The sequence below is a fragment of the Rhamphochromis longiceps genome, linkage group LG20 (genome assembly GCF_057381845.1).
Source record: "Rhamphochromis longiceps isolate RC_006_pf linkage group LG20, R_longiceps_female_GT1.1, whole genome shotgun sequence".
Classification (NCBI taxonomy): domain Eukaryota; kingdom Metazoa; phylum Chordata; class Actinopteri; order Cichliformes; family Cichlidae; genus Rhamphochromis; species Rhamphochromis longiceps.
Window position 1 is genome coordinate 11,193,512 of NC_140576.1, and position 12,466 is coordinate 11,205,977.

The 12,466-nt window shown below is 38.0% G+C and overlaps 1 protein-coding gene across 2 annotated transcripts in view; it reads right to left on the reverse strand.

Annotated features, from left to right (window-relative positions):
* Nucleotides 1–12,466, reverse strand: part of ptpn11b (protein tyrosine phosphatase non-receptor type 11b) — a 35,040-nt gene that overhangs the window by 3,597 nt on the left and 18,977 nt on the right. Inside the window, exons 3-12 of one of the 2 annotated variants that reach the window (XM_085393584.1) lie at nt 10,110–10,304; nt 7,754–7,946; nt 7,417–7,533; nt 7,129–7,242; nt 4,892–4,988; nt 4,595–4,674; nt 4,261–4,416; nt 3,098–3,229; nt 2,153–2,307; nt 3–70 (exon numbers count right to left, since the gene is read on the reverse strand). In XM_085393584.1, coding sequence (XP_085249710.1) covers nt 3–70; nt 2,153–2,307; nt 3,098–3,229; nt 4,261–4,416; nt 4,595–4,674; nt 4,892–4,988; nt 7,129–7,242; nt 7,417–7,533; nt 7,754–7,946; nt 10,110–10,304 — 1,307 coding nt within the window. Of the gene's footprint in view, nt 1–2; nt 71–2,152; nt 2,308–3,097; nt 3,230–4,260; nt 4,417–4,594; nt 4,675–4,891; nt 4,989–7,128; nt 7,243–7,416; nt 7,537–7,753; nt 7,947–10,109; nt 10,305–12,466 lie in introns of both variants that reach the window. The other variant, XM_085393583.1, reaches the window with a different exon arrangement.

Below are 12,466 nucleotides of genomic sequence, written 5' to 3' on the forward strand. Positions count from 1 at the left end.
ACCTTGGCGGTTAATAATGTCGATAAGGATGTCAATGACGATAATTGTGCCAGTTCTGCCGATGCCTGCACTTTAACAAGAAGAAGTTTAAGGTTAAAACCATGTGTAGCTACAATACTTGAAGAAAAGCATCAGAATCCAGGTGAAAAACAGTTATGAGAATATTTGAGTACACAAGTATAAGCTGAGGTTTCACTTGTTTTTATTTCCATTTATTGCTTTAAGGGAAAAAAAAAATCAACAATTTTCATCAACAATCCCACCATTAATGTCTGCTGATGTAGACCGTGAAGGCAATGGACAATTGTGGTGCTTTCAAAGTAGTCAGCAGAAATCAGGCCCACTGTTTACAAATGCAGATAAGCTTAAAATGTGCTGACAAACTGCTGAATTGACTGCAAAACCAGAATATGGACTGTTGAGCTGCATGAAACCAAACCCCGCTCAAACTTGACTGGTAAACAGTGCTGAGACAACCAGAAGGCTTCTGCTATCTTGGTCCTTGCTTACAGACTGTGCATAAGCACATCTCTGTTTATAGAGGCGGATTTATCTGAAGCCAGCTGACCGCTGTGTTTAAGAGTCAGGTCAGTGTTGTCCTTGTGTTTACAGTACATGTTTGGATGGGTGTGTTAAGAGAAAGAATACCACACTAAAAAAACTGTTTAAAACATTTGGTATCAACATGTCTGCAAACGCAATAGACACAGTGTGTGTGCAAAACTGTACGTCTGAATTTTTAAAAAAAATGTTTTTTATGTTAATTAATTTGGGATATTTTTTTTTCAAGACATTGCATTTATCGCAACAATGTGTGTGTTGCTTGTTTTGATATATCCATTAAAAACAGATCAAACAGCTGCCTGTTCTCTACAGACTTTTAATAGTTAGGCCCTCAAAATTACCTATTATATTTAGTTATATTCAGCGAGATTAAGAGTGTGTGTGTTTAAACCTTCATTTCTGAACGAACACCGAGCTTGGGACTTAATCGGAGGTCGACATTGATTGTGGCCGACCACATTGTGGTCACACTATATCGGCCGAATTAAAATGAAAATTAAAACTGACAAGTTGTTAACCAAACTGGCGTTCTTAACTCCAGATTATAAACCTTAATCATAGCACACCCAAGTGGCCAACTGGAAAAAAAAAAAAAAATTAAACAAATTCAGTTGGTGAAATTTAGGTGCTTACGATTAACCCTTACAACCACAGGAGCATTTTCAGCTGGGGCCAGCCTGATTGACATACATTGTGTAGATTTGCACTTTTAGCTCATTTCAAAGGGATTCTGCTGATCTGGTGGCTGGACAGACTGCTGAAGTCCAATGTTCTTCCTCATGTTCACAAAACCACTTTGAACTTGCTTTGTGACTAACTCTTTGTGACTATGAAAGTAAAATGAAACTTGTAAAAGGAAACAATAAATAAATATGTAAACACAAACACAGCCAGCTTTAGTTTCAACTATGAAACTATATTTAAACTATGACCAACTCACATTAAGAGGCCAAAAGTGTATATGCCACTATACCAAGTGCAGACTTTAACCAGCAGGTAGGGTTCCCATGTTCTTGGTATTAATGTCAAAATTTGGCCACAACTCCAAATGGATATTCATCAAACAAGCTGGGGTTTTTTTTTGTTAAGTCTCAGATTTCAGTTCCTGGTTACAAGGAATTAAACCTGATGCTGAACTAAAGGTTTCTGATTCTGGGACACTTTCCAGTTGTAAGGAGCAGTCATCAATATTTTTATAGCCACTCTGAGTAAACTGTAGAAACCACCAGGAGTTCAGCACTTTCAAAAGTAGTCAAACCAGTTGCCCAGTACCGACAGTGCTATCACAGACAAGTCACTGAGATGCCAGTCGCACCATTTTGATATCAACAGACTTTCATCTTTCAGTACATCACTGGCTGATGGGATGCCTGCATATAAAAAAAAACAAAAAAAACAAAAAAACAACCACAACAGCAGATGCTTCTAACAAAGTGCTTTATGTATGTGTATGCAGAAGAACATAACTGTTATTGTCAGTGTGAGAAACCGATCTCTTTGTTGTTGTTTTTTTATAATCCCAACCCAGAATTAGTGAAGTTGCATGAGCATCCTATAATAAAATAGTCCATTTTCTTCCTTGTCATACCTGCAGTGGACGACAATTGGCCCAGTGTGTGGAATGGTGCTCTGGGTGCGGTTGACCTCCTCTAGGAACCAGAGGACGCCTCCAGGCTCGTTGGGCACTCCGTGGTCTGGCCAGCTCAGGTACTGATAGTGCCAGATGTACCTCACAGGCTCCTTCTATAAGTGACAAATATGATGAGGTGAAGTTACCAAAAAACGATTTAAAAACAAAAACAAAAAACAAACAAACAAAAAAAACAGAACTAGCTATCGGAAAATGAAAACCAAAGGATTCCTAGAACCTAAGACATTTCCTCTCCAAATCAGCCTGATGAGACTGTGTTAATGGAAACTCACAATCAAATAACATCATAATTCTCAATAAACCAAAGTGTTGTTTGTGTTGTCACACCTTATCTGAATAGCCTACGTCGTGCTTCTGATCACATTTCTTCTGAATAAAAACTGAACTGAAACATACAGACCTATTCTGGAAACTAACTGGAACTAGACTGAAATGAAAAGAAAAAACTCAAATCAAAATTTAACCCATTTAAAGAAGAACTGTAATAAAAGTTAACAGAGGATATTCCATCTTTGTTGCTATAGCCCACCTAACATCCAGACTGTGTGTGTGTGTGTCCAAATATCACCCCTGAAATATTCAGTGTTCCTCACTGATCAAAGCAACAGCCTCTAAGCTTTCATTAATAAACACAGAAAAAAGAAAAGCAGGCACTCTGAACTTTTTGCTTATTATTGTATACACGCGCCAAACGCAGCATTAAAGATTTATTTATTTATGCATTTAGCACAAGAAAACTGAGCATGAGCACTGGATTGTGGATCTGTGAATCCACAAGTGCAAGCTTATAGTGTACAAACACAAGCATGTGCATGTGTGGTGTGAGATAATTTGTCCTCAGGTCAGTGGGTCGGCTCAGACTGGGAATAGAGCGTTCCCTACCCGGTCCAGACGTGTCACCTCCAGCTTCCTCAGGATATGGTCTTGTGCTGGCCGCTCGTCCACATTCCTCACCAGCACTTTTCCAAACTCCTTAGTGGCATGAAGGTCTGGCCAGTAACGGAAACATTTGTTCTAAATCAGAGCAAAAAGTAGGATTTAGTTTTCCATCCAGCCTAAAAGGTGACTGTTTGGCAGCAAAGGGTAACATGGATGTAGTTCTTAATATTCAACTCAAAGCTTAGATATCTATGGTTTTAAGTCTGCGGAAAGTTTTAAACATAAGCACAAATCTTGCTGTAATTGTTTTTATTTTCTTGGTTTTAAATACGTCTGACGTATGAAAGGGTTTATAATGGTGCATGCAGCATCTATTTACATGATGTACTTGATGTGTAAAGTACACAAAAATAGAAGAGCAAGTCGTGCCTGTGTGTGTAGATCTATGAATATTTTAAAGCATGCAAAAATGCCCAAGTGCCTGCTGCATTAACGTCTTTTATCAGTCAAACTGATACTGAAAAGACACAAAGTGTGCATTAAAAAAAAATCAATAAATAATAAAATGAAAAATGCACTACAATGCTGGGAATGAAGCTTTTGATACTAAAAATTCCTGAAGCATGACCTTCCAACACTGTTTGATTTGCCCTCTCTAATGAAAAATACTGCTCTGACTGACGAGTATTAGACCATCGAAAGAACCCGCTCATCTCGAGCAGCTTTTCAATCAGCTTACATGTCATATCAGCCATCTTTCTCCCCTCCCCCCTAAACTTAACACACGCCATCATTGCTACTACATGACCGCACACCAATCTACAGCCATCTAATAATGCTTTACATCTGAAAAAGCTGAACAAAAATGAGTGAGAGCAAACCACCAGTATTTCATATAGGGCAATGCATAAAATGTGAGCATTTTAAATTAAATCAGAAATATGTTTTTATGTTGACAGTTTTTCTCTTCCATCCACTGAAACAGGATAAAGAAAAAAGATAACAGCAAAAGAAAAATTATATCAGAAAAAGTAAGACATTTCCATTACGTCCATTAGCTTTCCTTTAGGTATTTTGTACATGGAACTAGAGTTTCACTGCCCCACAGACCCTCTGCTAAAATATAAAGCTGCATATTTGGGGGACGCTTGCTGCAAACTGCTCACCCGTCCTCGTTCCATCTCCTTTGTGGTCATGACAATTACATGTGAATTCTCCTGATACACCATCTTCCAGAAGTCAACGACTGTGTTTTGTAGACACCCTTGGGTGGCAATGAAGACTTTCCCCTCCTCCACAAAACGTCCATCTTCATGCATACTCTATGGGTGTGAGCATGAATGATAATTATGCAGCTATGATCACATGAAGATGAGAACCTAGCATGCTACCAGATAAATGTTCTCAAAATCCCAGGAATACTCATTATTATTACTACTACTATATTTTTTTATAATGCATTTGTTGATACACGTCTTATCTAATGCTGAACACACTCACTCTGATATAGTTGGCATTGATGTAGTCTGAACCAGGAACATCAGGATCCATTTCCCTGATTTCAACACGTGTCGTGTCGACTGAAAACACAAAGTAAAAACTATTAGTACACAACAAAAAGTCTACAGCTTTGTGAGACCACACTAGATTTTGTCCCCTCCCCAAACATAACATAAAGGCTGTGAGCCATCAAAGCAAAACTCTGCATGCTCTGCTTAGGCCTCTATGTTGTCTATTTGTGTCACTTTCCACAGGAAGTTGGAGAGGCAGGAAATGGCAGGCTGCTGTGTGACTCACAGGGGAGGATATTCTTGTATCTGTTTTTACTCTTGTTTTCTGGCTTTTGGCCTTCTTTCCGGGGATACAGCAGTTTACACTCCTGCTGCTGAAGTACCTGAAGATTGACAGCAAAACAAAGAGAAACACAGAGTTGGGGGAAGTTTCGAACAAAAGGAAATCCACAATAATGGAACTGAAATTTAAAGGAAGACAATTATATATGAGCTACTCTAGATTAAAGTTAACAGTGTAATGGGCTTTTACTACAGCAGGGGTCACTCTGGAGTGGAACAATAGGAAAACGGCAGCATTCACATTGCACAATGAAGAGGAAGCATTTCACCATACGAGTTGTTATTAACAGCACAGTTCTTTATTTATACTTCCTATTAAAATTCATTTTAGAGGCCGGCTCTGCTTTTGAAGAATAGCTATGTCAAGCAATTATATCAATCTTTATTTCCTTTGCAATGATAATTAAAACCAGGTGTGCCATGAATTAGGGCTGCCACGATTAGTCGACTAGTCACGATTACGTCGACTATCAAAATCGTCGACGATTAATTTAATAGTCGACGCGTCGTTTGAAGCTTTGTAAGATCACAAAAGACGCAGGAATAAGTAGTAGGATTTAAGAGTGTAATAACGGCCTGAAACAGAAGATGGCAGCACTGCATGTACAAGGATGCCAGCTGCCGTTAAACCCTGAAGAAGAAGAAGCTGTGTCCCAGAATTCATAGCGCGGCCATGCTCAGTTTCCAACAATGGCGGCAGCTAGTTAGTTTTAATGTTACTCTTATTATTCATTCTGGGTCACAAAATAAACATTTTACACATTTTCAGGCGCGAATGTAACTGTGTAAACCTCAAATACGGCCTGATATCCATTTATGAGGACATTATACTACTACTGTTATGTGGCTCTGATTTTTCATAAAAACAAAAATCAGGTTTTTCTTTGTTTATACATTTATCGGGCCCCAATATGCCCAAATATCAAAGAGAAATTAAAAATGCATGCAGTGGAAGAGTTCGGGTCTTAGGAGGTTAAACATGATATATAAGTCACTTAGAAAACTTAAAAATGTTATTGTTTGGCTTTTTTCAGTATTTTATTTGTTCCTGAGTAAATCGGTTTGGCTGAGATTAAAGTTATAGTTTTTACACAGCTGAATAAACGTCAAGCAGACAACTGATTATCAGAAGTGTGAGATGCTCGAGAATATACTCCAGTGTCCTGTTATATTTTAGATAGCAAGGAGCAGACGGCTGAGTTTATTAAACTTCACCGAAACAATCTGCAAATTTCATTAAAATTTAATAAACTATTATCTTGTCTTTATTTTTAGTTAGCACATACCTTAAACACTTAAAGCTGTAAGCTAATGATAGTTATATAAGAGCAGATGCTGCTGGTGCAATAAGCTGTACGTTTTACGTTCAATGGATGTTTGAAATGATTAGTCGACTAATCGCAAAAATAATCGGTGACTAGTCGACTATCAAAATAATAGTTTGTGGCAGCCCTACCATGAATACAAATCCAGGTAGACTAGTTATTATTCTTGCACCGTTTTCCTAATTTCCTTATCCAAATAACCTACACACCAAAAACCTATTTAATTCACTGGGAAGCCGAGTCTCACCACAAGCAGTTGACCAATAACGAGACAAACCTGCACGAGCACTGGGCTTATAAATATGAGATAACTAGCTACTGCACCCCGACGTAATAGAAATGGTTCACATTATTGAATTGTCAGTTGCATGAAAACGACATAACAAGAAGATGAATGCATGCCACAAGATAAGCTAAGCTTCAGCCAGTTTCATTACTCAAAGTTTAAGACAGCTGAAATACATTTAGACTTCCCATGACAGACAAAGAAATGAATAACTAAGGAAAAATAAGACCCACAGCTGTAAGTCTGCACAAATAAATGACAGATGAAAATCAACAACAAGCAGCCAAATGGGTACCATTTTTTTTATGTATTTTATATAGTATGAGTAACATGTCACATATATGAAATATGAATAAAAAAAATGAGGCTTCTTTCTTAAAACATACTGCAGTGGTTAAAAGCTGGACTCACAGGCTACAGATGGCACTCAATACGATAACATGAATCAGTTCCCCCAGTTATGTCAAGCCTATATGACTCAGCTCATCAGGTTATTAAATTGATTTTAATAGGATAGAGGATATAAATTGAATGAGTGACTCTGGTAGTGAAAGTTTAAATGGTACAGACCTCGAATTCTTCCCAGAATCCTTGTTTGGGTTTCTCAGAATTGTCTGCTACTTTGTTGAGCTCTCGTACCCGGTTTTCAATGTTGGCAGCATTTATCCTCGTGGCATTAAAAGGCTGTCATTGCCGGGTTGGGACAAGATGATTAAAGATTTGATCAGTTAACAGACCAGAAAAAAAAAAAAGAAAGCTATTTTGACACAAGAAACCTTTTCACATCAACCTTAAAATTTGAACCCAACTAATGCCTTTAAAGCCTGGATGCTTTCATTTGTTCAAATGCTCCCATACCTGTTTGAGGTGTACTACAATGCCACTTTTTTCCACCATGGGGTTCTTTTTATAGTGCTCCACCAGGTCAGCCAGGGTGTCAAACCTCTCACCACCACCCACGTCGTACTTGCCGTCCTGCTGAAAACAAAAGTCGATAATTCAACAACTTCACAGCTGGCCCGAGGAGTTCTTTGAAAAAATAAATAAATCATGACCTACTTAAAAATACAAACTGCCCAGGTTAAACTAGGATGAGTAGGCATTGTAAGCCACCAATCTGAAGCCACAAACATTACCCAACATCCTCCTTACAAGATTCAGTAGATCTTAGCGGGCCTGGAATTAAATATCTGACCTGGTAGTGTATCATCACATGGGTGACCTTGGTCTTGCGATCCACATTGTCATGTTTCTCCTCATTAGTGAGAACAGAGAGGACAAAGTCTCCCGGTTTACTCTGGCTCTCCCGTACCAGAAAGCTGCCGGCTTTGCCTTTTTCCGTGAGCAGTTTTTCTGCGTCTCGACCTGAGAGGTGCCCGTGGTACCACCTGGAGAAGAGTGGGAGAACTTGAGTCTGGAAACAATGATCAGTGGCAGACTGAAAACTTAAAAGATGGCGTTATGTGAAATATGAGGCTTTCTCAAAAGTAAACCCTAGAACACCACGAGAACCAGAAATCCTGACCATGTGTTTGACTGCCAGGTTTTCATGGTACTAGACCATTATTACTGCATTTATAACTACCATTCACATGTTTTCATTTAATTCAAACAAAACTAATTACTCTCCTTTTGCTATTACTATTATTAATTTATCTTTATTTTTTTAACTACTGCGCCTAAATTCTGCCCATTTTGGATATTTTCGGTGAATATCTGAAATTAATTGTGTGGACATCACACAATAAATACAAAGTTGAGGATGTTGAGACCTTTTCAAGAACACAATGCATATTAATATTTTTGAGTTTTGGGGGGTTTGAAACATTCGTCAGGCTTTGTTTACCATCATTTTCTCCAATTAGTATAGAGACTTTAAAAGCAGTCTTTGGGTGAATATTGTAAGGCAGAACAAGTCAAGGGAAAAAAAAAAAAAAAAAAAAAAAACCCAAAAACTTGACCAACTGAGTGGGAGGACTAGTAATACGCTTCCTGTTTCAAAGGAAAAGTTCCATATTGTACCTTTGAGGCTTTAACATAATGCATGTCTATACATGTATAGTGAGCGTAGACTCCTACTCAGGAGTGAGAGTGTCTCTTATATGACTGCCGCCTCACTCACTTACTGATGTTAAGATGAAAAACTTGCATGTCTGCATTTTTTTTTTCCCTGTGGTGAGCGAGAACACGCCGGAAGCTCTGACAAGAGATGCATGTAGAATGGAAAAAAACCACATAAACCAAAACCATACATCACAAGTCGTTCTAAAACCTAAAAAAGAATCTAGATATACATATTGCAATGTGCAGATGTGCTGAAAAAGGAGAGTAAATAGCCCCGCTCAGCACAAAACTGTATTAGATTATCATTTTTGTGCAAATTATTACAGAAATATGACCACCTAGCTTTCTAAAAAGCTTCCCGTAAGTGTGTGAGTGCATGCATGGATTCCTAGCATTAATACAACAGATGCAGAGGTCTCCTGTTTCAAAGGAGGTGTGTAGGTGTGACGAAGTGCAAAGCTGCATCCAACCTGTGTACACGCTCTGAAGGATGTGTATATCTGGTGAGTATCAACAAAAAAAAAAAAAAAACGAAACAAACAGCAGTATCGCCCACTTAGTTTGTTCAAAGATTTGTAACATTTAAACATGTGACTGTGAAGTGCAATTGCATAATGTTGGGGTGTGTGCAGAGTAGTGCATTAGCTCGACGTATTGCATGTGTAAACATGTTTATACACTTTTGTGTACATAATGAGTTAATGGCCGATTTGAGCCCAAATTATAATTGACATCATTATAACGAGTCACTTAATGTCACCTGATATTTGCCATGTTGTTTTTTTTGTTTGTTTTAAAAATATATATTTAGTACCCTGTTTGAGACTCTGTTTTTGCTTTGCAATAATTTATTGCCACATATATTAGCAATTAATGAAAAACACATCCTTGTAGCAATGAATGAAAGGGGTTGTTTTGAAGCCATAATATCTGAATTTAGTTACGACTACATTTCATATATTTACAATATACTAATCTTTTAACATCTTATCAAGCTAAATATTTAATCTTTTTATTTCTACTCATTTACAGTGTGGTACTCATTCATTGTACCACACTGCCAGCTTTCTTATCCAACTTGTAAATCTTACACTGAAAAGTAGATCTCAAAAACATAATACTTAACAAATAATATAACAATGCTCCTGACTCTAAAAGATTGTTTTGCCCACAGTGTTTTTTCCCCCCCTACAGACTGACATAGACCTCTACCACTGCACTGGTGGTTCTCAGGTGGTTTAACTGCTTCTCCTGACAGGATGAGATGCAGTAGTGTAACACCCTGAAGCAATAACAGTAAGAGTTAACCGTTTGTGGCCAGGAATATAGTTATAAGTCTTAATAAAAGTAATCAGGCTGACCTCAGACGTTTCTCTCTCTTCTCTCTCAGTGTTAGCTCTGTACAAATATTATTTATCTGCATGTGTGGGCATTCTACATGTACAATGACAATAAAGGGCTATTTCATTCTTTTTTGGCACTGGCACCTCTCAGATGTGGGGTCCTTGCAGTTGAGCGGATATTTAAGCTCAATGACGTCACCATTCCTCTCGCGCAGGAGGTCCTGTTGTTCAGTGTAATACTGCACCAGCTCGGCCAGTGTGGCGAACTTCTCGCCTCCATACAGGTCATAGTAGTCACCAGTGTTCTGGATCTTAATGTGGGTCACCTCATCCTTACGCCTGACGGGAGAAAAAAAAAAAAAAAAAAAAAAAAGAAAAGAAAAAGAGGAAATTCAGTCAATTATCATTTATTTATCATGACTGTAAACAGCAGTAGACTCACTCCAAAGTAGTATTTTTTTTCTCTGTGGAATTTTCCCTTTCACTGGTTCCCCTGCAGACATGTAGGCACCAAACACATAAACAGCCACCTACACAAATACAGAGTATATGCTCATCGGGAAAAGGACGGTCAGAGGAGGATGGGGGAAGAAAGAAAGAAGAAGAAGAAAAAAAACAAACAAAAAAAAAAAAAAACCCTCCCCCAAGCATTAATGCATATAAATTATAAATCGTCCAGCTTATCAAGTAAGCCGTTCCTATTTTAAGATCTAAAGAGTGCAATCATTTCACCTGTCTCCTTTATTTTCCTGCACTTATCTACCAATTGTATCACTTACCAAACTGGGGCTTTTTCAAACTTAAACACGTTGTTTTATATAGCAAAAGCTTTTAAATGACAAATATACAATTCAATAAGCAGTTTTGATAAGCCATGTCAAGATAATTAAGACTAGGAACACCACAAAACTGCAAATAACTGATGCATTTAATCTCAAATCAAACATTTTTGACTTATCTTCTCAGCAAGCATGATCTTTTTTTTTTTTTTTTTTAGTTAAATCCTGTAGTTTTCATATCCATTTGGAGGAAGGCTGTACTGTGATTGCAGGAACGAAACGCATGCAGCTGGCAAGTTTAAATACTGATAAGCCACAAAACATTTGGTACCACTTTGCATATTCAAAGTCCTCTGGCTGGTTTGAATAGGTACATATGAATGTGAATGCACACTGACTCACACAGACACATATGCTGTACTGATCTATAATACATCTTCCTGAAAGCAAGTGAAGAAGAAATAAAAAAAAAAACTAAAAAAAACACCTCAGCTGATAAATGTACTTTGTAGATGGCAAATGGTAAAGCAGATTTACATAACAGTGATTCAGTCCAACAGTTTTTCCCAAGAGAGAAACAAAACATTTTGTAAACATATTAAGTAGGACAACACACACACATGCACGCACACACACACACACACACGCTCACAACGCCCCCCCCCCACCACCAGATTTAGGGACCACAGGGGAGTTAGTCAGGCAGTACAGACCATCTATCTAATCTGCAGGTCGAGATGCAGCAGTCTCTTCTCTCTTTCAAAATGATTATCAGTTAATGGTCATATCAAATAGCACAAAGCCCATTTCCCTCCATCACTTTTTTGTTGTGCTAATGAATTTTACATTCCTTTTTTCTTTCTTTCCATCCTCCCACTCAACATATCATTAATCCTATCCTCCATTCTTGTATTTATCTGTCCCATAATCTATCCTTCCCTCCACTCCCCTCTCTCAGTGTGTCCTGGTAATTGCTTCATGGCTCTATTAGTGGCTGTTGGCAGGATGCCACAGGTCTATAGCTGCGTTACAGGCCCCTCCTCAACTCTCCGGCCAAAGCCTCCTGTTCTCTAAGAGTTTAACACCATTAACTCTGTAATGAGGCAAACGCATCCTAACACATTTTCATTCTCTTCTCTCAAAATCTGACATTGTTTAAGAAATCCATATAAGTCATAAATGCTTTGGTCATTTCAGTGATCAGGACAGAATTTGTTTTGTTTCTGGATCACTCCAGTCTGTTCCAGTACACATTAACCAACACTGTCACCATTCTGACAGGAGTACATGCATAATTACAGTTGCTGGCATTCACAACCATAACATTTATTGCCATTAAGTAGTAACTCTGAACACCTGACAAATACAGCATGAATTATTAGGTACATCAGCAAATGTGCAAATTATGTCAGGTCGCATCCTGATGCAGAAGAACAAATAAGAAATTTGATTAAAACTTCCAAAACGCATCGGATGGTTAACGATCCAGCAGTAGAAGACAGCAGTTACGTGCAAAGCTAGCAAGCTGGTGCCCATATCCTCAACGCATCATGCACAGCTATTCTAAAGACAGTCTCCTACTGCTGCTGAACACAACTGAAAACTGTTTTTAATCTTCATTTTATCAGGTTCATTTACATGTAAAGAAATGAAATGATTATTTATTTTAAAAATATTTAAAAACAAAAACAAGCATGCAGGAAAATCAAAATGAAAAGTCAA